Source organism: Anastrepha obliqua, chromosome 3, assembly GCF_027943255.1.
Source record: "Anastrepha obliqua isolate idAnaObli1 chromosome 3, idAnaObli1_1.0, whole genome shotgun sequence".
NCBI lineage: Eukaryota > Metazoa > Arthropoda > Insecta > Diptera > Tephritidae > Anastrepha > Anastrepha obliqua.
Genome location: NC_072894.1, coordinates 4,676,547 through 4,701,611, shown reverse-complemented (window position 1 = coordinate 4,701,611; position 25,065 = coordinate 4,676,547). Strand labels below are relative to the sequence as shown.

Here is a 25,065-nt window from a genome sequence, read left to right as displayed (position 1 = left end):
GACCATGTATTTTTACACTGAGGAAACCAACATGCAACATCAGCAAAAACTCTAGAATGGGAAAAGTACTCAAAACGTGTCAAATTATCATATGGGACGAATGTACAATGTCTCACAAGAAAGCATTGGAAGCGCTTGATCGTACACTGCGAGATTTGAGAGGAAACAGACGGATCTTCGGTGGCGCACTCATTTTATTGTCTGGTGATTTTTGACAAACCCTGCCCATTATACCACATTCAACAACCGCTGATGAACTTAATGCATGTCTTAAATCATCAGTTCTATGGCGTCATTTACAGAAATGGACTTTGAAAACTAACATGCGTGTACCACTACAATGGGATGCATCGGCTGGAATTTTTGCAAAACAATTATTGGATATTGGAAATGGGCGAATGGAAATTGATGAATCTACACAATGTATCACCCTGCGAGTAAACTTCTGTAAGATCACAGAAAGCATCGACGAATTGGTGCAAAAAGTTTTCCCAAACATTGCACAAAACTACAAGAACCATCAGTGGCTCAGTACGCGTGCCATATTAGCAGCCAAAAACATCGATGTCAATACAATCAACTTCACCATTCAGCATGGAATACCCAGAGGTTGCCAACTATCCAACTGAATTCTTGAATTCGCTTGATTTGCCAGGCATGGCGCCGCACGTTCTTACATTGAAAATTGGCGTACTCATAATTCTTCTTCGAAACATAAATCCACCACGACATTGCAACGGAACCAGACTCTCAGTCAAGAAAATGATAAACAATGTTATCGAGGCAACAATTTTGACTGGAAAATTCAAAGGTGAACGTACTGTTGCCACGTATCCCAATGATCCCGACAGATATGCCATTCGAATTCAAACGTTTACAGTTCCCGGTGCGACTCGCTTACGCAATGACAATGACAAAGCACAAGGACAATCGTTACAAGGGAACTAGTGATACGCAATGGATAAAGCTACAGACCTGTCAAAATACCGCCATTCGGACAGCGACCGGTTGCCTCCTGATGTCTCCCATTCAACACCTACATAACGAGGCACAAATGCTCCCAGTAGTGGAGCACAACAAACTGCTCAGCAAGCAGTTCCTGCTTGGATGTTACCGCAGGTTTCACCCCTGCAGACACCTGCTTGAGCCTGAGCCGCCTCCCAGGCACGTCAGGAGACACCTCTTAGACTACGCTGACGAAATCCAGGACAATAGACAGTCAATAAACGACATCCACCGGGAGACCGTCACCACGTTCATGAACTCCCGTCCTGTGAATGCCGTAATCGGAGTCCAACCACCACCTATTGCAGACGAAGAGCTCCAGCTTCCCCGTGAGACTCGTGTAACACTGGCACAATTACGTTCTGGATACTGTCGCAGGTTAAACTCCTACATATCCAGAATCGACCCCGACATACCAAACACATGTCCGGCATGTGAAGGTACCCTGCACGACACTAACCACCTTTTCACATGCCCCCTAAAACCGACTCATCTAACACCCCTCTCCCTCTGGACCCAACCTGTCGAAACAGCGTGTTTCCTGGGTCTACCCCTAGATGAGCTAGACGAAGATGACCGGTGATATGCCCACACTGACAGGGCTACCAATACTGTTGAAAAAACAACAACAATCGTTACAAGTGTGTGGATTGAAGTTGGAGAATCTATGCTTCTCACATAGACAGCTCTATGTGGCTTGCTCACGTGTCGGAAAACCTTCTGATTTATTCGTCTACGCACCAGATGGAAAAACCAGAAATATTGTGTATCCCACAGCACTTCAACAAACATCGAATTGAATATTTGTGTACTGATTTTTCTTTAAAGTTATTTCTCTTAAATTTATTTTAGTTGTTGGCGTAGCAACGCGCGCCGGGTACAGCTAGCATTAAATAAAACCGGTAAACTTGACATACAAAAAATAAAAAAAGCAGGTGACTTATTTTTCCGGTCATGAAACAAATTTGGAAAGTCGAGTCAAGAAAACCATGTTTAATGCTACCCTAATGTACATACACACACACACAATATTTATTATAAGGAGTGATATGTGGAATTCTATTTTTGTAATTTTACAGCATAATTCTTTTCGCAATTTCTTTGAAGGCATTCTTTTTATGGTCGATAAGCAAAAAGTGAAGATTTCTACTTAATTAGCAATTCACCATATCGATTATCCATGATAAAACAACCGTTAGATAAGAGATATTTTATCAACGTTAAAAGTGGGCAGGTGATTACAACCGACAGACGATCGATATGGGCATATCAATTAAAGCACACATACATATGTACGTATATAGGCTTGCCTTAGCACCAAGTACCCACACAAACACATAAACACGTGCACTAACATTCAAAAGTCATAAAACATACTAACTAAATGAATGATTATAGGTCAAAAAGTGAGCAAATTTTATTTGAAAAAAAACCTATAAATTGGTGCAAATTGATAAAAAATTTGCAAACGAAAACGCACTCCAACTGGTATATAAGATACTGAAGTGAGTGATTCCATGCAACAGTTCGTTTAGCGCTCAACAACGAAGCATCGCAAAAAATAACAGATATGGATGTGAGTAGCACATTTTGGGTCCTTTTTCATAAACTGAAATTTAAAATTTGATCATTTTTCATTTAGTTCAACACCGCTTGCGAAAAGGCCAAAGCTTTCACCAAGAAGCCATCCGATGCCGAATTCTTGGAGTTCTACGGATTGTACAAGCAGTCTACCGTTGGTGACGTCAACGTCGCAGCCCCCGGTGCTCTTGACTTGAAAGGCAAGGCCAAGTGGGATGCATGGAACAAACACAAGGGTCTGTCTCAAGATGCTGCCAAGGCTGCCTACATTGCCACCTATGAGAAGTACGCGCCCAAATACGCTTAAATTGTAATCTTCGACAAAGTGTAGTTATTTATTAGATATTGACCGGCTAATTATATGAAATAAAAAAAATATTTGGAAACCTTATAAAATCCATTTTATTTGTGTGTATGTGAACGAAGTCCGATAAGCATAGAAGCTCTGATAAGAAAAACAAAAAGGGGGAATTTACTACTAACACTACGCACTCAGACTAAGAATGCTCCAAAATGGGACACTTGTTTTCATTCAGCTTTTATTTCTAATACTTTTTTTTCACGATATAGTTAATTATTTCTGCAAATAGCTTTAAACGGCTACCCTTTAATAACTGAAGCCAACATTCAAGCCAAATGCACAGCATAGATGTCCGAATATTTTAATGGAATTTCTTCAAAGCATCTAAGAGTCAATAAATAAAGCCACCGGCGGTCGATGATTTTTATGAGACAATTTTGAGTGGGCACGCGGCATTCGCTAAGAAATTTTGTTTTTAAATGTTGAGATCGAACCCACAACAAACGAACCCGATAGGTTATAAACTTGAACTCGCTGCCTTACGCTTAAGAAAGTTTTTAAGGCTCCAACTCAAAAACCTAAGTCGATACGAGCTGAGAGACCATAACTTTTTGCTCGTGGTAATCTGGAAGGTGATGTCTATGTACTCATCAGTCACCTTAGTGCCAAATTTCGCTAGTTCAACGGCCCTGCAGTTACCCTCAATGTCAAAATGGCCAAGAACCCATCTTAGGTTTAGGTGAACCCATGTTAGGTTTAGCCACCTCGTTAAGAGACCTTAAGAGACGTTAAGAGCTATCTTGAAGGTTGTCGACTGCTTTGTGAAGGATTTTATCGCCGCCTGACTATCAGTGGAATTGTGGATATAATCTCCATCACATTTCATCACACTGTACCAGTGTTACGGCTTTCTTTATTGTCACCAGTTCAGCCTGAAATGCACTAGATACAGAAGTCGGGAAACCGAAAACTAAGGAGATCCTCAGATGTTCCGAACATACACCTTCATCTACCCTGCCTTCGCGCTTTGAGACATCTATGTATAGATGGATGGATTGCTGTAAACAATTTAAAAAAATGCTTCAAGAAAGGAAAACACCTCTGCGTGTTTTATTAAAGCTCTGTAGGCAAAGACTTAGACATAAGTTTACAAAATTTGGGCCAATACATATTGACATCATCGGCCTTAACAACCGCGCTGTTAGTTCTGCCTTCTCTAAACTGGATAAAGAGGCAAAGCGAATGGGTTTGGTGGTGAACGAGGACAAAACGAAGTACCTCCTGTCTTCCAACAAACAGTCGGCACACTCGCGTATCGGCACCCACGTCACTGTAGACAGTTATAATTTTGAGGTCGTAAAAGACTTCGTTTATTTAGGAACCAGCATTAACACCGATAACAATGTCAGCCTTGAAATCCAACGTAGAATCTCTCTTGCCAACAAGTGCTACTTTGAACTAAGTAGGCAACTGAGCAGTAAAGTCCTCTCTCGACGAACAAAACTAACACTCTACAAGACTCTTATCATGCCCGTCCTAACGTATGGCGCAGAAGCTTGGACGATGACAACATCCGACGAAGCGACGCTTGGAGTGTTCGAGAGAAAGATTCTGCGTAAGATTTTTGGACCTTTACACGTTGGCAACGACGAATATCGCAGACGATGGAACGATAAGCTGTATGAGCTTTACGACGACATAGACATAGCGCAGCGAATATAGATCCAGCGGCTACGTTGGCTGGGTCATGTCGTCCGAATGGATACAAACGCTCCGGCTTTGAAAGTATTCGATGCGGTACCAGCTGGTGGTAGTAGAAGAAGAGGAAGGCCTCCTCTGCGTTGGAGAGGTCAGGTGGAGAAGGACTTGGCTTCACTTGGTGTGTCCAATTGGCGCCGGTTAGCACGAGAAAGAAACGACAGGCGCGCTTTGTTAAACTCGGCCAAAATCGCGGTTATAGCGCCAATTAAGAAGAAGAAGAAGAGGGAGTAAACTGTCATATAATTATTATTTTTTTGCAAAGAAGAAGAGTAGGCGAAAACAATAGATACTACCAAACACAAGAAATTATACGCACACACAATTTCTTGCCACGGCGTCAACTGTATCAAAACGCAGAAAAACTTCTTTTGGAGGCATTGTTATAATTCAACACGAGGCACTTCGTTCCCTGTGAAGTTGGACCTCATTGTCTTTTGTGCCCTCTACTCATCACAATACCTCATCCAGGCCCAGTTCAATTATTAAACTCAGGACAGAGCTGGGTTGGATTGAGCGTATGTGTCTTTCTTCTGGCTGCAGTTGGCCGAGATGTCTCAACCTTCTCCGCCCTACAGCGCTACATTCAAGAAGATGGTGCTTTGGAGTCTACTGGGATTGGCCTCAGAAACGACAAGAGTCAGTGGACCATATCTCAATCCTGTGCAGATGACTACGCAGTCTGCAGTGGCCTGTGAGAATGCCCGTGAGCATTCTCAGCTTATCCTTGGAGAGGGCTATGAGTTTTCTAAACCTTGGTCGTACCCTCTCAGTAAGGATTTTGTCTAGCGTAGCCTCATAGTTTGGTGCCAACAAATTTCTCTTAGCTTTAGCTCTTCTCTCCTAAGCTTCTCCTTGATGTTGTGTTGTCCCATAGCAAGGAAGGGCTCGGATCCTATTAGTAACGAGGCCACAGCCTCTCTAGGCAATGCGTCCGCTTCTTCGTTCACAGTTATACCCCCGTGTCCTGTAACTCTAATTAGCCGGAAGCGATTGTGAAATCCTAGTAGATTCAGTTTCTCAATACACTCAAGGACCAGTGAACCACCACAGGACGATAAAGTCTTGAGTTCTGGAAATTTCTATGTAACGTTATCACTGCACATTAGGGCGGGTCGATTTAAAAATCACTCATTGCTCTGTGAAAATTATATTCTAAGGATCAAAATAAGAAACTTTGCCGAAGGAACCATACCTCTAAAACGAATTCTGATGTCCCCCAATTTCGGTCGAACGAAAAATCCCACTTTGACCCATTTAGAGTGCTCCAATCGAGTCCAAATGTATGACCGACCCCCACTAACTTTGGACAGCCGATCCACCCATGCCAGTGGCACACCCCCTGGAACTCCCCTGGGGGGTTCCTCATACAATCATTTCAAAATATCACCATTTTTGGCCTTTACATGAGAAAAGAAATTAAAAAGTTCGACCAAAATTGGGGGACATCAGAATTCGTTTTCGAGGTATGGTTCCTTCGGCAAAGTTTCTTATTTTCATCCCTAGAATATGATTTTCGCAGAGCAATGGGCGATTTTTTTGCCTCCTCATAAATCGGCCCGGCCTACTGCACATAGACAGTTGGAATACATATCCGCTTGGAAGATGCTTGAAAAACTACCCATCGGCAGAAAACGCTTGGTTCTGGGGCTGTATATTCCAGTGCCTACGCTTCTAGTTTCCTTTCAAATTCAGGTCTACTCCAGTTTAACTTTTTGTCCAGTTTAATAATTATCCCTAGGTAGCTAGGAAAGTGGGTGTTGCAACCTCAGCAATCCCATGTTATTAGATGACATAACTTTTCCTCTCGCGAAGCCTTCCCCAGTAATATTCAGCAAGGTATGCTTGGCTGAATGCTGAATAACTATATGAAGCGGTGTTAGCTCAAGCATCGCCTCTATCGCATCGTGGGCATTGTCCTCGTGATGTACACGCATGCTAAGCGCTGAAGCTTAGTTAGCGCTGCCCGCATTGTCGAGAGAGTGGCTCTCGACGCCCAAGCGACCGCTCCATATATTATCATTGGTCATAATATCATGATGTATGTACATCCATCTCAGGATTCTTGGGCTAAAGCCCCAGGATTTTTCTGCTAGACGTTTGCAGATCATGAGGGCCTTAGCTGCTTTGGACAAGGTTGCGTTAGCATACCTCTTTCAGCTATGCTTGGGATCCAAGACAAGGCGAATTTACTTAACTTCGCTGACCGAACCAATAGTAAACTCCTCCTTGTTGATCTCTCTTTCCTGGTAAAACTCTTTTCCTTGTGAAACCAATGATGAGTGCATGACCTGTATGTAAGCTCCTTTTTTTCGTTTGGTTTGTATACTTAAGGTGCCTCACATCACATTTCTCAAAATAGCGAAAAATTAACTAATAGTTTTGGGTAGACGTAACTTTCTGTATTGAATTCGGCTTGACAGATTCTCTACTTAACATCTGTCAAAATAAATGTCATCAAAATGTGACAGCTGCCAAAACAAAATACTTCTTAAAAAGGAACTCGAACTTGAAAGACCCTGTATTTTAAATTTTTTGTAAAGAAAAGTCAGATATAGATGCAAAAGTCATATTAGCTTACAATTTAGCTATTTTTGTAGTCAATGAATCTGTAAAGCTGAACGAAGGGAACTCTAAGATCACTTAGGTGAGATGAGTCTTCTTTATTTTAAAAATTTCTTAATAGTTTTCTTCACTGCATCGAATCGTAAATATATTTCTTCAAATCATAATGAAATTTAATCGTAAGGAATTTTGTCAAAACATAAATTTTAGTAAGCCAGCAACTTATTTTCAATATCAAATGCAAAGGCCGATTTTCGAACTCATGCTTGAATTTGACACTTTTTTGGCTCACATGTGACATATTTATATGTAGGTCTCACAGCCGATTGGTTCCTTTTCTGCAAGTAATGCGCACTCCAAAGAACTGCAACCAGCTGTTGTAAATTTAGTTCCATAAAAAAAATCAAAGAATTACTGCATCGATTCACAATTAAATCAATTCAGCTGAAGTATTCATGCAACGTGCAATTCAAACATATCTAAACCCAACAAACATAGTTTATGGCCGCAGAACCCAGGAAGGCAATATTTATACCTAAATATGTATGTCTGCTAATATGAGTACCAGATAAGCTTACAGGGATTTCCACTCCACCAATAGATTTCCAAAGCTAATCCCTCCTGAAGTATTTCCAAGCATAAATCAATATTAAATAAAATACAATCCACACTTCATTGCGTAATAAATAAAAATGTCAATAGCTTAGTAAAAGCGATAAGATTTAGTTATATTATCGAAAGCCCAACTGCAGATTTCTTAGCAAATGAATATAAAAAGACGGCCCCAACAATCTTTGTCGTCAGTTAAGTCAGTACTAACACTCCTAACAGCAAACAATGGATGTAAGTCTTTAAGCAAACTTATTAGCAGCCCTAAATATGTAATAATAACAAATTCTCAAACTTCTACAGTTCCACACCGCCTGCGAAAAAGCCAAAGCTTTCACCAAGAAGCCATCCGACTCCGAATTCTTGGAATTCTACGGTTTGTACAAGCAGTCCACCATTGGTGATGTCAACATTCCAGCCCCCGGCGCTCTTGACTTGAAAAACAAGGCCAAGTGGGATGCATGGAACAAGCACAAGGGTTTGTCTCAGGATGCTGCCCAGGCCGCCTACATTGCCACCTATGAGAAGTACGCGCCCAAATACGCTTAAGCCAAATGCTCCTGAATCAGCACGAGTGCAGTAAGCGCTCAGAGCATACAAATAGAACAAGTCAAAGTGAAAATATAACAGTAAGCTGCTGCCATTCGAGGCCTGGCCTCGTACATACATACATAATATTCGTGTAAACAAAATGAGCCATTAAGTTGTATGTAGGAGCTCTGTGGAACTTCAATTTCAATGTATTTATTCTGTAAAATGTAAATAAAAAATTGATTGTGTAAACTATCAAATTCAGCAAAATTTTTTCGAGAATTTAATAAAAGCTAAATGCATTGGAAAGGCAAAACAAAAAAATAAAAGGGTAAAAGCAAAACATAGGAAACAAAAAAGTCGGCCTATGATTGGCGTAAGCTTATTGTGGCATCAGTGGGTTAACTTTTCTCATCTAAGTGAAATCAGAATTCTGACTATGAGCCAAATTCTATCCCTCATTCTGAAATATCTGTACTACAGTGACTGGAACAATAAAAATGTTTGTAGTGATAGGTATTTGTTTGCAGAATCATATATTAGCCGTATTCGATTCGCCATGCAACTGGCATAAAATAAAAATTAAATAATTGGCGCGTACACTTCTGTTAGATGTTTAGTCGAGCTCCTCTTCTTAAGCTGACTTCGAACGGCAAATGGTTTTTTTATGAAGAGCCTTTTCATAGCCGAAATACACTCGGAGGTTCGCCGTTTCCTGTGGAGGGGAGGCCGCTATTAGAACAAACCTAATGTGTATTAGTAGTGAGACTTGCGTACTATCAGAAAAGATATTTGGCAGCGTTGAATACCATGTTGATCAAAAGGTACCCCGAACAAGCACCAGGTGACGCTCTAAGTAAACGGATTTGAGTTCTGTTTTTTGTGATCAACATTTATTAAAATTTTATCGCAATTGCCACCCACGCACGTATTTTCGATTTTTTACAGTCTTAAACATGGATTTGAATTTGCAACAACGAGTTTGTATTAAATTTTTCGTTAAAAATGGATTAAATGGTGCGAAAACCTTATAAATGTTGGGAAACTGTCCCAGATGAGATCGTGAGTCCATCGACATCGAAAACTGATGAAAACATCAATAAATCAAAATAAAAGTTCATCAAATTAATCATCAGAGAACGTGCAGATGACTTGAACATTGCTTATGGATCCATTCGGAACAAAACAGTTAATGATTTGGGTTTGCATCGGGTTACTGCAAAGGTGGTCCCAAAAGACCTGAATTTCATACAAAAAAGTGAATGCGTTGATATTATCAAATACACTATTTTCAAGGCTGTAGCCGACCCAGCATTCGTCAAACGCATCATTACTGGAGACGAGACGTTGGATTCTGGGTACAACACTCAATCCAGACACCAGGCGAGTGAGTGTAGAGCCAATGAACCAAGACCAAAACAAAAAGGAATGCTCACGGTGTGCATGGACTACAACGGTATTGCACACCAAGAATCTTTGCCAGAAGGCCTAACTGAATGACCTAAGGCCTATTATTTGGGCGTTATGAGAAGTCTCGTCGTTCACGCAATTCGCCAGAAAATAAATGATTTGTCGGAAAACAACTCGTGTTTTTTGCACCCTGACAACGCACGGTCGCACAGTGCCATCATAATCCGTGAATTTTCGACAAAGAACGAAAGTAGTGTCATTCAAAAACCATCGAATTCACCTGGTATGGCTCCCTGTGATTTTTTTTCTGTTTGATAGAGTCAAAAAACCACTACGGAGAACGCGATTTAATAGCCGAAAGAAAGTTATGGAAAATCGAAGACGGCTACACAGAGAATAGAGGTTCAGAAATGTTTCGAGAGTTGAAGTAAACGCTGGCGTAAGTGAGTTAGAGTTGAAGGGGAGTACTTTGAAGGCGATAATATCACTTTTGAGAAATAAACTTTTATTTTAAATTTTCTGAATATATTCCGGAAGCTTTTTGATCAAGGTGGTATAATGAGTTACACAAGCTTTACGAGCTGGTGGCGAATCTTTCTCCATAACTTTGTTGTTGCTTTCACATGCAAATTTTTTGTGAAGCGAGCAGAGAAGTGGTGACTCGAAGACGGCTAATCATACAAAAATTATTTTCTAATATCAGCCACCCTCGGTAAACGATATCAAACCCACGAGTGCATTTTTGCCACGAAAACGGTTTTCATAGAAACCATCCAATGCGTGGGGCATCGGAATATATAAAAATTGAGAGCGAAGCTCGGAAAAATCATAACTAAAATGCACTTTTGAATTATATATTATACATTCATAGATAGATAGATTTGCATTTATTTGTGAATGTATACAGCAGTACACCGCGGCCGCAGTAGCCTAATGGGCTGGTGGTGATTACCATTCGGAGGTGCACAGGTTCGAATCTCCGTGCATGAAACACCAATGATGGAAAACGTTTTTTCTAATAGCAGTCGCCTCTCCAAAGGCAATAGCAAGCCTCTGAGTGTATTTCTTCCATGGAGAAGCTACTCATAAAAAACCACTTAAAGTCGGCTGAAAACTGTAGGCCCCTCCATTTGTAGAACAATATCAAGACGCAACCCCAAATACAGAAGGAGAAGGAGCTCGGTCAAAACACTCAATAAAGAGTGGGCAGATGGCAGGACTGATTTCATGTGCGAACATCAAATGCTAAAATGATACAATAGAAGAAAGATCGCCCGCCCAGCGGCAGAAAATGAGAAATCGTCTCGTACATTTCGCCAATGAAAGGCTTCGCTTAAAATACCATATGCAAGAATGTAAATTTTAGTAGCTCTATCATCATTATTATGTGCATATCCCCATTTATGTAATGGCATACGAGCCAAAATAATTTTTTTGTAACGTCTCGCCTCTAACGTTGTCCATCAGTTCCTATTGGGTTCGTTGGTTGGTTTTACTTTATGTCAAACTTTAATAAAAAACACATTTTGCGTTTAGTAACCAATTTTCACACATTTATAAAAGTTTTATGAACGATTTTTTATTTTAGTGCTAACTGAATGCATTTACTGTCCAGCAATGCATAGCCGATAACAGTCACACTCAGTTTTACGCTTCTGGGGACTTTGTCACGCTGCTGTAAAACAATTAAAACCGAAGAAATAAATAAATAAAAAACAGCTAAGAAAACAGGAAACAAATCGAATTGAAAAAATTAGAGTAAAAAAATAGCCAATACAAACATTAAAACACACTTATCGAGCATTTGCACCAGATAAGGTTTTATGAAATAAATTTTCCCCTAATATTTTCTATAAAAGTAGACCGAGTCCCATTCATGCACAGTAACTGCAACAGTTTGGAGGTCGATTTAATTGGTAAGCGCGCTACCTTTTTAAATAAATTAATTCTTAAGCTTTCAATTTCCTAACTTTTCTTGCTTCCTTCCACAACACGCCACCCTCAAAGTACCAGGACAATCGCAAAACTCTAAGTCACTATGGATGTGAGTAATTTTCCAGCAATGAAGTTTTGCTCGCGATTTAGAATGTGAAATTTGCTTATTAATCATACGAACCTCTCTTCCGCAGATCCACACCGCCTGCGAAAAAGCGAAAGCCTTCACCAAGCGCCCGAGCGATGAGGAATTCTTGGAATTTTACGGTCTTTTCAAGCAAGCCACAGTTGGTGATGTGAACGTTGAAAGGCCCGGGGCGTTGGATCTGAAGGGCAAGGCCAAGTGGGATGCTTGGAACCAGCACAAGGGTCTGTCCAAAGACGAGGCACAAAAGGCATACATTGCTACCTATGAGAAATACGCGCCCAAATATGCCTAAATCGAGCAACAAATTGTTATTTAAGAATTAAACCTCTCAATACAATTTTTTTGTTTTGCTTACGTTTTGTAAATCGGAAATAGTTTACTCTTCAGTTGATGACGGATTCTAATAATAAAGTAAATAAGTTTTTATAAAATTGTTGTTCTTTCCATTGTCGGCGGTAATTATAATTCTGCTAAACTAAACTCTAAAAACTGAATTTATTTGTGGGCAAGGGCGTGAAAAGTTAAATACAACAAACATACAATGCAACTCACATACATACAGCTGATGTGATTCCCAAGCGGAGAGTAACCGATAGCCAATCTGCCAAAGTAGTGTATTTAGGCCATGAATGGAGAATATCTCATTCGAAGGGGGCATGAAAACTGTCTTTGTAACATAGAACTGCACGTAGAGCGAACGAGGGAACACCGAATGCCGAACTACTCTTCTACACAATTTTTTAAGAATTAAGAATTTTAAGAATCGAGTCATCTTCCATTTAGGAAGAACAGAATTGGTTTATTTAAGGACACTTGCCGATTCTTTACTTAAGATTTGTCAAATGTTAACTGGGATAAATATTGGTTCTAACGGGTGATTTTTTAGCTAGTATCTTTTAAAACAGTTGGTTTAAACAGCTGACGCACGTTTTGTGTTTTGTTTCACTGTCAAACCTTTTCAGTTTGGTCTATAATTTAACCATGAATCGTCTTACAAACGAACAAAGCTTGCAAATCATTGAATTTTATTATAAAAATGCCTGTTCTGATAAGAAAGTATAAGATCCACTTTTTATCGCAAAATTGTGTTCAGCGACGAAGCTCATTTTTGAATCAATGGGTTCGTAAATAAGCAGAATTGTCGATTTTGAGGTGAAGATCAGCCAGAAGAATTGCAAGAGCTACCAATGTATCTAGAAAAGGTCACAGTTTGGTGCGGTTTATGGGCTGGAGGTATCATTGGACCGTACTTCTTCAAAGATGCTGCGAATCCTAACGTAACTGTGGATGGTGAGCGCTACCGTGAAATGATATCCAACTTCTTTTTGCCCAAAATGCAAGAGCTTGACTTGCATGACATGTGGTTTCAGCAAGACGGTGCCACATGCCACACAGCACGCGTAACAATGGACTTGTTGAGAGGCGAGTTCGGTGAACATTTTATTTCACGTTCGGGACCTGTCAATTGGCCACCCAGATCGTGCGATATAACGCCTTTAGATTATTTTTTGTGGGGCTATGTTAAAGCTCAGGTTCAGCTATTCAGGCAAGCCTGCTTCAATTAACGCATTGGAAGACAACATTAAAGCATTTATGTGTGAGATACCGGCCGAAACATTGGAAAGAGTATGCCAAAATTGGACTAAGCGGATGGACCATTTGAAGCGCAGTCGTGGTGAACGTTTGCATGAAATAATCTTCAAACATTAAATTATATGGACTGTAGTATCGATTTAAATAAAAATTGCATGCATTTTTATGAATTTTACGTGTGTTTTTTTTTTGAAAAACTTTCCTATAGTTTTTAAAAAATCGCCCTTTATAAGACTGTTGATAAGCAACTTGACTTTTTAAATGAAACCTTCACTGAATCACGAGAATCGTTTGAAAAGTCCGCGCAAAGTCAGAGAGGTGGTACTACAGGCGCGTATCAAGGTCATGTTTAGTTACCAACATCTCTTGGAAGAAAGAAAAAGTCGAGTGATTTTCCTTTTCACTACAACAACGCGTAAGCTCATGCCTCAGTTGTTGTGGTATCAAAATTAATGGAAATAGGGTCCTAAATGGTTTCACATTCTCTCTACTCTACAGGCTTGGCTTCCTCGAATCCCTTGGACTACTATTTGTTCCCCAATTTGCACAAATGGCTAGCGAGAAAAAGAGGCAAATGGCTATTTTTCTGACTTGGCAATTTCTATTATTCGCAAGGGATCAACGTTGAACGAAGTGCATAACCTTAAAAGGAGACTACACTGTGAAGTCCAAAATAAACAAGGCTGGCGTCATAAAAGTGTTTTTGATGGCGTCATCTTTTTAGTGCAGTGGAAGCTACTTCACTAGCTGACTTCCAGTGAAAGCTTGGTGACATTCGGTTCAGTGGAAGCGAAGTTATTGCGTCTAAAGTGTCATATGTTTGTGTCATCGGTACAAAAATGAGTTTCAAACAAAGAGCTAATATCACATTTTGTTTTAAAACCGGTAAATTTGAATTGATGAAAAAGCTTATGGCGATGAATGTCTATCTCGTGCCAGAGTTTATAAATGGTTTACCCGTTTCAGAGATGGTTGTGAGGACATAAATGTATACGGGTCATAAATACCGGTCGTCCAAAATCAGTAATCACCGAAAACTCCATCGAAATTGTTCGTAAATTTATCAAAAATGAACCGAAATCATAGTTGAAATTCATGGAATCGGAGTTGAATATCTCTAAAACTTCGATTTATCGCATTTTAACTGATCATTTGGGCTTCCGAAAGGTCTCTGCACGTTTCATTCCGCACAAGTTAACTGAGGACCAAAAATTGCTCAGAATTCAACATTCGAAGGACCTCATTTAAGAGGCGAGAAAAGACGAGAACTTCCTTTACAACATTGTAACTGATGATGAAATGTGGTGCGTTTGCAAAAAATCGCGTTTGGAGAAATAAAAACTTAAGTCGATGCTCATTCCAAGGAGTTCGTGCCAACGGGCCAAACCGTCAATGCAATTTTCTATCTTGGCGTTCTGACGCGTTTGTTGCATCGCATTCGTCGAATTCGCCCTGAATACCGCGAAGGAAGCTGGCGCTTATTGTATGATAATGCACCATCTCATCGATCCTCTCTTGTGACTGATTTTTTGACTAGAAATCGCATTTTAACCATCAATAACTCACCGTATTCGCCTGATATGGCTCCCTGTGACTTCTACCTATTCGGAAAATTGCATTTGGCCATGAAAGGAAAACGTTTTGCGTCCGTAGAGGCCATCCATAGGGAGTGTACCGGCATCCTGAAGGGCATACCGGTCAATGACCTGAAACACTCTTTCGGAAGGCTTTTAGATCGCGCAAAACAGTGTATCGAGGCCAGAGAGGACTATTTTGAATAAATAAACTCGGAGCTATCAGAACAAAGCTCTTGTCGTTTCTATTTTAGCTCAGTCTCGTTTATTTTGGACTTCACCTTGTAAATTGAAAAAATAAAAAAAATTAAAAAGGTCTAACCTAAGCATTTAAGTAGTTTTTATTTTTGCACGCACTTTCCAAATGACCCCTAAAGTCCGTTCAGCTTTAAAAACTCGGGACAAATTGTATGCAAAAGGGAGAAGAACCAGTCGTTTAAATATAAAATGGACCCCTCACTACCGTCTAAAGGATTATGGCGTAATTTTCAAAACCTAAACGTGCATGGAAAATTTAATCTGAATGTAAAATTGGTCCTGCTATGCTTGATGACTATTTAAGAAGAGTTTCAGTTTGATGGGTTAACTGAATCAGAAATTTAGATATCTGTCAATGAAACAGCAAAATGGCATTGAATTGCTGAATTGGCCTAGTTAAGCAAAAACTCAAAGGAAAACAAATACGCACGGTCAAACAGTTATCAAGGCAAATTCGGCTGATTTGGAGCCGATTACCTCCACACCTTAAGCAGAAATTGGCACGAAGATGTGAATTCATTAAAGCTAATGGTCCTGACTATAAATTTTATTGAATATATTCAGTATATAAGTAACAAAGTCCATACAACGCAGTTTGTTAGAATCGAATTGGTTAAATAGTTTCCAAGTTATGACGGCCAAGTTCTATTAGGCAGACTGCATTTTCATAGCAGGGAATTTGCCTTTCCATGCAAGGAATTGTCGATGTCAATGTTTTTACTAGAAATATCTATTTTTAAAACATCTTCCTTATTTTTGAGCAAGACTTGTGTGGGGTTCTTAAATAAGAACACAACAATTTTGTATTTAATATCAGACGTGCAATTATTGTAGGATCTGACAACGTCAAAAGCTCATTTCAAGTCTGTATTTTTATCACGCCGAACTTCACTTGACGAGCAACATTTAGAAATTATTAAAAAATACCACCGAAGGGTCGAGTAGGTAGTTGAAACTACAAGACACTAACTCGTCCTGTCCTGCCTAAAAGTCTGTACGAGCTACAAAAGTGGATAAACTCGGCCAACACGTTCACACTTGAATGTTCCTGTGCCAGTGAGACGAAGCACCGAAAAGATCACCTGATCTTACCGGTCAGGATTTTTTTAACTCCCACTCCACATTGTGAGAAATTTTGTGTAGATATGTATGTTGGCTTACACCAATAAGAGATCAAACTAACTCTAAAAAATAAATTGATTGGGTTTTGCTAAAGTTTCTCCCTTTCGAAGAACTCTTTAATAAAGGGTTTTCCAATAACAGGTGTTATTTTGAGTAGCCCGCTATTTCGGTGGATGTCCCTTTTGAAGCTGTCATTTTTTTATATTTGAAAGTGGTTTGTCCATTCCTCGCCGTTCTTTGGAATTAGGCCTTCCACAAACGTCATTGCACCGTATTTAGCATAAAGATTTGGGTCTTAAGGCTTATAAAGTCCAGTTAACACAATCCCTTGAGCCGGCCGATCATCAACAACGTCGTGTGTTTGCTGATTGGGTCGTTGAAATGCATGAAAATCCGGAATTCCATCGAAAAATCATCATGAGTGATGAGGCCCATTTCCACCTCGGTGGCTTCGTCAACAAGCAAAATTGTCGCATCACTCAAAGTGTGACTGTTTGGTGCGGTTTATGGTCTGGCGGAGTCATTGGACCTTACTTTTTCGAAAATGAAGCTGGAGCAACAGTTACGATGAATGGATTGCGCTATAGAGAGATAATTAACGATTTTTTATGTCCGGAATGGGATAGTATTAATCTAGACAACGTTTTCTTTCAACAAGACGGCGCTACACGCCACACAAGCAACGAAACCATTGAACTTTTACGGGAAAAGACCTCCAATAACACCTCTTATTGGAAAACCGAGTAGATCTAAGAAATAGTTACAGGAGTGAAAACAGAAATAGTTGCCCACAAAGTGAAGTTCGCTTTGCGTACAGATCAGGAATAAAAGTATTATAGAAGTGAACTTACCGCGACATTTCGCCTTTACTTTTGCTCTTGGCAAGCCCCTCTTTGGCTTTGGATATGAGACCCGACATGTCGCCGACAATGCGATTTTGCAACTTCTCCTCATGCGTGGGACTCATTGGCATGTTGCTCAGTTTCTGCGTCAGATCCTTCACTGTATGATCGCGTTTCAGCTGCTGCAGCAATTTCTTGTCCTCATTGTCAGATTCTGTTGAAGTATGCAATAAAAGATTTAGTCACCCAAATACATAAACAAAAACAAAAAATAACAAAATCTTAGAGATAGCACAGAAAAACAATTTTGATATTTAAATAGTAGATTTTACGTAAGTAGACTGGCACAAAGCATTTAGAAAAGAAGGCTTCAAAAACCAAAACAGATTGAAGGTGGTGAAAAATCATGGATGAACGGCACAAGCTGCTCTTCAGCACGATTAAAATGATGAAGTAACAGTGGTCGAATATGTTGGGATGGGGACAACTTTGGTACTCACCCGTTATGGTTAATACCTCACCCGAGTTGGCGGAAATCAGGTCAGTCGAAGTCTCAATCCCTCTTGCCGCTGTTGTGGCGAGGGGTGGCGAAGGCAGACGATATTGCGTTGGGGGCATCATAAAATAGTGGCCCAGCAAATCGGGTGGTGGCGGTGGTGGAGGAGGTGGTGGCGGTGCTACGCGCGCATTAAACTTCGGCTGGGGCGCGTTGACAACGGGCGACAACGGAGTTTCTGGTGTGAAGTCGCTCGAAAATGGCGTTTGCGGTGATGATAGTGTTTTGCTGGGGGTAGATGGAGTGAAGGGACTCGCACGACTCGGAGTGATGGGTGTAGTGGGCGTGTCATAGAGGCACTCCATTGCCACTGGTGATTCGGGTATTGTATGCGAGGGACTTGTTAGGGGTGTCATATTTTGCTTCAGATTGTATTCGTAAGTGTTGGGCGGAGTTTTGGGCGTCGATTGCGTGAAGTCAAAGCCATTAAGGGTCTTTTTGGGACTCAACACCGCAGCCAAGGCGTTGTGTGCCGTCTGGATGGTGGGACTTTGAATTGAATTTTGGTGTTGCAGCTGTGTTGCGATTGGCGCTTGTTGTTGTTGTTGATGTGGCTGCAGTTGCTGTTGTTGCTGGTTTTGATTCTTTGGTGTACTCAACTGGCTATAAAAGCTGTTCAGCCGATTGGTGTCATTTTCGAACTTTTTATATGCGTTATTGTTGTTGTTGTTGTTGTTGTGATTGTTATCCAACTGATCACCGCCGCGTTGTATATTCTTCATTATGCCGTTAATCACAGTGGCGTTACGTTCCATAAGTAAATTCTTTTTGGTCAAAAACTCAGGTGCACTTTGCAACTTTATGTTGCTGTTATTGTTGTTGTTATTGTTATTCATTGGACTCGTATGCGCGATGTTGTTAATAATAGAAATGGTGTTGCTGCCCAACAAATGTCTGGTGGGGCTCAGCAAACTGTTGCTATTATTTGTGTTGCACAGATTGTTGGTTGTTGTAGTACCGATGACTTTTGTATTGGTGTTGGTATTGGAGTTGGAGTTGGAATTTATGAGATTGATGTTGTTAGTAGCATTGGCGGTGATGTTGCTGCTAGCATTGTTTGAGGTATGATTGCCATGAATGCCGTTGTTGCTGTTGTTGTTGCTATTTTTGTTTTGGTTTTGATTTTGGTTTATGCCAACTGTGGCTTCATTAGTTAAACTTAATGATTCTGGTGGACTATCGCCCATTTTCACCGTGGCCGGAATGGCGGTAACGATTTGTCCTGTTCATTGGCGCAATGAATGAGGAAATGACAGAGCAATGGAAATGATGGAAGCACATGAGTGATGTTTTTTTTTTTTTGTTTTGTGTTCAATTTAAAGTTTACAAATCCAATGTTGACAGCGCATGTTTTATAAAAGGCAGTAAATGGAGAAACACATTTGTTTATGTTGTTAATCGAGACGGGCGAACAATTGGAAAGTTAGAAAAATAAAAATAAACGAATTTAAATTGGTTAGTGTGTGGCAAAAATAATTTAGCGCATAACTTCACAGTTCAGCTGCTCAAAAACTTTTTTTTGTGATTGATTTTCAGAACTTTTCGAACAAACTTTTTCCTCCCTCCTTTCCTCCCGCTATACTCACCCATTTCCTCACGTCGCTCCAAGGCTGCGAAAATGCCATTAGCCACAGCCTCTTGCTGCTCCTTGAGAAAACTTTTATGCCGTTCGGCACGTTCACGTCTTCTACGCAAGCCGGGTGTGACGCCGACGCTATCGCGACCTGCTTAAATATCAAAAAAATCGCTTTATAAATATTTATTCCACTAACATTAAAATTTGAGCGATCCGCACCTTTCTCGCCATTGAAAACGCCATTCGCGTACTCAGCGGAGTTCGTTGAACCTGAGCTGTCCTCGTCAAGCACCCCGTGGGTGGGTGTGATTCTCTTTGGTGACGGTATCACTTTGTTCACATGCGGACTGGTGCCAGTGCTGTGACGTCGCGACTTACGTCGTTCCGCTGTGTCTGTACTTTGGCGATGGCGTTGCGTCTTGCGCAATGAGTTCTCGGGCAATCGTATGCCCTCCGCTTCGCCATCCTCGAATCTACAAGGTGTCGAATATAGCATTAAATATGGATAAAAATTAAAAAAATTGATTATAATGCGTACTTCAATACTGCCTCGTAGAGCTGCAACTGATCTAGTAGATCCAGATCTGTGCCTGGCTTGGACATATAGCGCTGTATTACCGATTCCATGCCCTGCTGCTCCAGCAAATCGCTCTCATCGTAAAAGCTGTCCTGATCATTTAGACCAGCCAATGTTTTGTTGATCAACGAAGTGGCATAGATGACTAGCTCAGCATCAGCGTTGTCGTAGTCCTTCAGAAGTCTGTGCCAAGCGAGAAAGGATAAAGAAATATTAAACAAAGAAGCAAATACACAATTTACTAAAACATAAAATGAAATAAAACCTTAAATACAAAGAATGCTTCATTAACAGGTAATTGCATAGTTACAGCTCAGCCTAAAAGTATGCTACAATCATTTTGTGGTAGCAAATGTTGCTGAGCGCAAGTGCCGTGGTAAATTTTGTTTAGCTGCATGCAGGGGAATTACGTTGAATTGAATTGACCCAGAGAACGGATACGATCTCTGACCCAGCTGGTGGAGCAATCATTAATCAAAGAGCGTAAATTTATTTTAACCCGCCGATTGGCAGATGAATCTAGTAATTTATTTCAATAATTTGAATTATAAATAAACTACAATCCTGTTTTCATGAAATTTCATATATATGTGTGTATCACCCTAACTATACTAATGAATCGGAACAAGTGGAAGGTAAGCGATAAAAAAGGAGGTGAAAGTAAATTGAATAATTTTTGGTATAATTTTTTCCTCAAACTGGTTCAACATCAGCGTTTAAGACAAAAATTAAATAAGTCACAAAAAAATGGCATTCCTTCCCAAACAATCTGTATTTGCCTAAGGTCAGATGCATTAGGTGCGAATGTGACTACCGATAACTTGGCTAAGCAAGGGGCAGTAGGGCTAGGGGTTGGTAATATCTAAAAGCAGCTACAAGTTACTACCAACACTTTTTGACAGTTTAGTTTTTTCTGTAAGTAAATGTGTGTTCCGTCCACGCAGGAAATTGAGGAAATTGTCTGAGGAATTAATTTTTGCATTTTTTGTAGCGCATTTAGAAATTTTTTTCTGAAAAATAAAGAACTGAAATATAAGTCCACTACTTCATAAATCTCAGCAAAATAAATTTGTAACAAATTACATTCAAAATTAGCAAATTCAAATGGATGTAAAATAAATTATCAGAAAACTGTAAAATAGTTTTGCAAAAATTATCCTGGAAAAAATATTAAAAAAAAAGTTCTAAGAAAATTCATAAAAGTGTAAAATAACTTTGCAGAAGAATTATGGATAAAATTATTATTTTCCAAGAAAATATTTTTTATAAAAATAAAAATTTTTGTACAAATACAATTTTCAATTCTACAGGGTAGGCCAAATAAGACCTACTAATGTTAAGCACAAATAACTTTTTTATTTTTTGATATATTTATTTTTCTCTTTTTGTAGGTTATAATTGAATTGTTGGAAATTTATTATGGAACCCTACAGTAAAACACAACGCGTTAAAATTATCGAGTTTTTCTATTCTTACACAATTAGCCACACAAATTGATTTTGTTAAATAATGTTTTGATATCGGATGAAGCGCATTTCCATTTAAATGGTTGTGTTAACAAACAAAACTGTAGATTAAGGGGCTCTGAAAATCCAAGGGCAACACACCAACATCAGTTGCACCCATCTAAATGTTCTGTTTGGTGCGGTGTTATGGCCACTAGAGTTATCGGTCCATACTTCTTCGAAAATGAGGATGAAACGCCGGAATCGATTTCAGGAGCTTTTTACAGAGCATTGATTGAAAGCTTTTTGCGGCCAATGGCGGAGCAGTATCCTAATTTGTGGTTTCAACAAGATGGAGCAACTGCGCTTACTGCTAGGCAAACTATGGACCTGCTGTGTGGAATTTTTGGCGAACGTCTGATTTCCAAAAATTCAGATTTCCCTTGGCCACCTCGTTTGCCAGGTTTGACTGTGCCCGACTTCTTTTTATGGGGATATTTAAAAGACAAAGTGTATCTTAATAAATCAGAAACTATTGAAAGCTGAAGCAAAATATTCGAAACGAAATACTGAGCCTTCAACAAGAAACATTATGTGGTGTAATGGAAAACGCGTTAAAAAGAGCCAATCTTTGTAACGAGAAAAATGGTGGACATCTGTCTGATGTAATATTTCAAACATAATTCCCATAAAATATATGAAATGTAAATTTATAAAAACAATTAACCAAAATAAATGATTATTACAAAAGTTATTTCTGTTTAACATTAGTAGGTCTTATTTGGCCCACCCTGTATTTTCATGACATTAAATGATTTGTAAAATAATTTTGTATTTTGCTATTATGTATTATACAAGTAAATATTTTTTAATTAAAACAAAAAAATTTCTACAAATACAGTTTTCATTTATATTCTCATAGCATTTAAGGATTTGTAAAAGAATTTCGTAATAAATTATTATTTTGCAAGAAAATATTAAAAAAAAAATAATTAAAAAAAAGTTGTTTTATTAATCTTGAAAAATTTTAAATGAAACATTTTTTTTCAACAATTTTCAATTCTATTTTCGTAGCTAATTTTGTAAAAAAAATATTTTTTGCAAGAAAATATAAAAAAAAAAATACAAAACTTATTTATAGAAAATTTCAGTTCACTTCTATTCTCGTAGCATTTAATCATTTCTAAAATAATTTTGTAAAAAATTAGTAGTCATCTAGCCATAATATTGTAAAAAATCATTTTGTAAGAAAATTGAAAAAAAAAATAATTAGAATATTAAATTTTTTTTTAAATTTTTGATAAAACAATTTTTTCTATTTTCATTGCTAATTTTGTAAAAAAATATTTTTTTGCAAGAAAATATTGTTTTATAAAAATAAAAAAATTATTTATAGAAAATTTCAGTTTTCACTTCTATTCTCGTTGCATTTTTTTCAATTTTTAGTCTAATTCTAGTCATAATTCAGTAAAAATACAGTTTTCACTTCTAAATAATTTTGTAAAATAAAAGTAAATATGTTTTTATAAAAATAAATATTTTTCTACAAATACAATTTTTAATTCTACTCTCGTAGCATTCAATGATTAGATTAGAGTGACTGCTTTAATGAGAGCAGGTCCGTCCATTGATAAGCTTTTCATTAAAAAAATTTTTTGGACATAAATATTTGTGAGATAAGATACCTTGTTGTTGGAAAACGAAAGATATCTTCAGATACCCGATTAAAATGCGAAAGGTCTTTGTTAGCCAAATTTTTACGATTTTGCTATCTCCGTTTTTGCAAGCCGGGCAGGCACAAAAAATGTGTGCGTCCTCAACCTTAAAATTATTTCAGTGTTTGGTTTTCATTTCGACGCTTCAATGACAAAGAAAGTGCCTTTTGTGAAAACATCCGTCATTTTGCGTCATTGCGTTTTAACGCCATGACAAAATACGTGGCATGAGAAAAAAAAATTAAATCAACCAGGTATGTATATGAAGGCGACATAGTGCAGGTGAACTATTTTGTTAGGCCCCGTTTTGACTATAAATTCAAACTTGTCAAACAAAATTCCACTGAAAAGGAGATTTAAACCTGCAGTATGAACAGAACTAACGAGATGGCCACTTAATTCTGCATAATTGTAGGGGTCCACTATCGAGGTAAGTTTTCGCAGCCTGGATCTTGCAAGCTCAACTTCTACTTTCAATCGAGTCAGTATGAGCCACAACAAGGTGGAGCAAAATTAATCACCCTATCGAAAGATTTATAACAATTTTGAGGTTACTACTATAAATGAACTCGCGTTAATGTTACATGAATGTGCACTTCCGAACGGTGAGCTCTCAGACAGCATTACAACCAGCGCAGGTTTTCCAAAAGGATGTTTACTTTTGCTCTGGTGTCAATATGCACGTCGGAATGGCAAACCTTAATTGGTTCAGTGGTTGGTCCTCGGTGTTCTTCGATTTTTGTAGTTTACTTGTACTGTTTTATCTGTGTTAATTAGCCAAAAATAGCACTCACAAAATCATACCACCACTGTCTCTCTCCCCACGCCTGTTTCAGTAAGAGTTACTTAAACTTTTTAACTCGTTGCTGAGCAATTAGAAAATTGAGTTGAAACTGCTTTAATGAATACCGTAAATCGCAATAAGACTCTTTATGAACATTTTCTACTATCTTTGAGTAAAAAGCCTGGTGCTAAGTTCGCGTTTCACGTGAAACGGCTGTCCATACCAATTGCATTGCCGTGAAATTGCGTGAAATTTTATATGTATCTCAGAGCAAAGCAGTACTCAGTTCACGTTGTGAAAACACCGCGCAACATACGAGCAACATGAGGCCAGCAACATTTTTTTTTCTCACCTATTTAAAATGCACAAGTCATTTAAAACTGAGGGAAAACTGACAGTTCGTTTGCAAGTGAAGTACCTGAGTTCGAATACTCCGAAAATATGACATTTTTAAGCGAAACGTCTTCGAGTATCTTCGCCTTCGAAATTTTTTAAATGCTCAGGGGTGCTGCTCATAAATTCGTCGTTTCTTCTCATTTGACAATCAATGTTGCTAGCAACATTTCACGTCAAGCCAGATGTATGTTGCTGGCGAAATTTCACAGCTCTGAGATTAGTACTAATCTAAAGGTGATAAAGTTTAAATCGATGCGAGTTTGGTAAACAAACCTCCAAACTTTAATTTACGGAGTTTAACTAAATTTATCAAAATTCTTCCACTGACATTTACTTCTATATAGTTCTTTATTCGACGAGTAAATCATTACTATAAAATAATTCTATGCAAAAACAGTGTTTCCGCATTTTTTCGCAATAAAATTGTTGACTTTCCTCAATTATGAGTGAAAATATTGATTTTATAACGGTTAAATTTCGAAAACAATACATTACCTCATCAGATTCGACCATGGCAGTGTGCCCTGTGACTTGTCCACAGCATGAATGGCATTCACCAGGACATAGCAATTCGTTTCAGCATATTCCACAAACACCAACAACAACTTGAGTGCCGTTTTCACCACAGAGCGATAATTCGAAGCAATCAACGAGTACAGCCATTGCATTGTGGGCTCATGTTTCATCACGCCATTCATGCCATCCACGTAGAGCATCACCTGTTATTGGCAAGGAACCGCAAATAATGTAAGCACAGAAGTGTATGTATGTAAGCAGACTTCAA

At 38.9% G+C, this 25,065-nt stretch overlaps 4 protein-coding genes across 11 annotated transcripts in view; 3 read left to right on the top strand and 1 right to left on the bottom strand.

The window, feature by feature from the left end:
- The window catches only part of LOC129242362 (FH1/FH2 domain-containing protein 3), a 181,063-nt gene that overhangs the window by 17,031 nt on the left and 138,967 nt on the right, over positions 1-25,065 (bottom strand). For 5 of the 7 annotated variants that reach the window (XM_054878959.1, XM_054878958.1, XM_054878960.1 and 2 more), the window contains 6 exons: positions 24,777-25,000; positions 19,903-20,124; positions 19,584-19,837; positions 19,375-19,512; positions 17,733-19,010; positions 17,242-17,446 (listed from right to left, as the gene is read on the bottom strand). In XM_054878959.1, the coding sequence (XP_054734934.1) occupies positions 17,242-17,446; positions 17,733-19,010; positions 19,375-19,512; positions 19,584-19,837; positions 19,903-20,124; positions 24,777-25,000 (2,321 nt within the window). The remainder of the gene's footprint in view (positions 1-17,241; positions 17,447-17,732; positions 19,011-19,374; positions 19,513-19,583; positions 19,838-19,902; positions 20,125-24,776; positions 25,001-25,065) is intronic. The other 2 variants (XM_054878961.1, XM_054878962.1) reach the window with 1 other exon arrangement.
- Positions 2,542-2,967, top strand: LOC129242366 (acyl-CoA-binding protein homolog). Its single transcript, XM_054878971.1, has 2 exons — positions 2,542-2,581; positions 2,648-2,967. Exons 1-2 carry the CDS (start codon positions 2,576-2,578, stop codon positions 2,891-2,893), a joined length of 252 nt encoding a protein of 83 aa, XP_054734946.1. The 5' UTR covers positions 2,542-2,575; the 3' UTR covers positions 2,894-2,967.
- LOC129242365 (acyl-CoA-binding protein homolog) lies at positions 7,996-8,627 on the top strand. The gene is made up of 2 exons (XM_054878970.1): positions 7,996-8,053; positions 8,123-8,627. Exons 1-2 carry the CDS (start codon positions 8,048-8,050, stop codon positions 8,366-8,368), a joined length of 252 nt encoding a protein of 83 aa, XP_054734945.1. The 5' UTR covers positions 7,996-8,047; the 3' UTR covers positions 8,369-8,627.
- Positions 11,639-12,180, top strand: LOC129242364 (acyl-CoA-binding protein homolog). Of its 2 annotated transcripts, none has more exons than XM_054878968.1 (3): positions 11,639-11,676; positions 11,774-11,804; positions 11,890-12,180. In XM_054878968.1, exons 2-3 carry the CDS (start codon positions 11,799-11,801, stop codon positions 12,133-12,135), a joined length of 252 nt encoding a protein of 83 aa, XP_054734943.1. In that variant the 5' UTR covers positions 11,639-11,676; positions 11,774-11,798; the 3' UTR covers positions 12,136-12,180. The 2 variants fall into 2 exon arrangements, with proteins under 2 accessions (XP_054734943.1, XP_054734944.1); XM_054878969.1 differs by having other exon boundaries at positions 11,644-11,676; positions 11,768-11,804.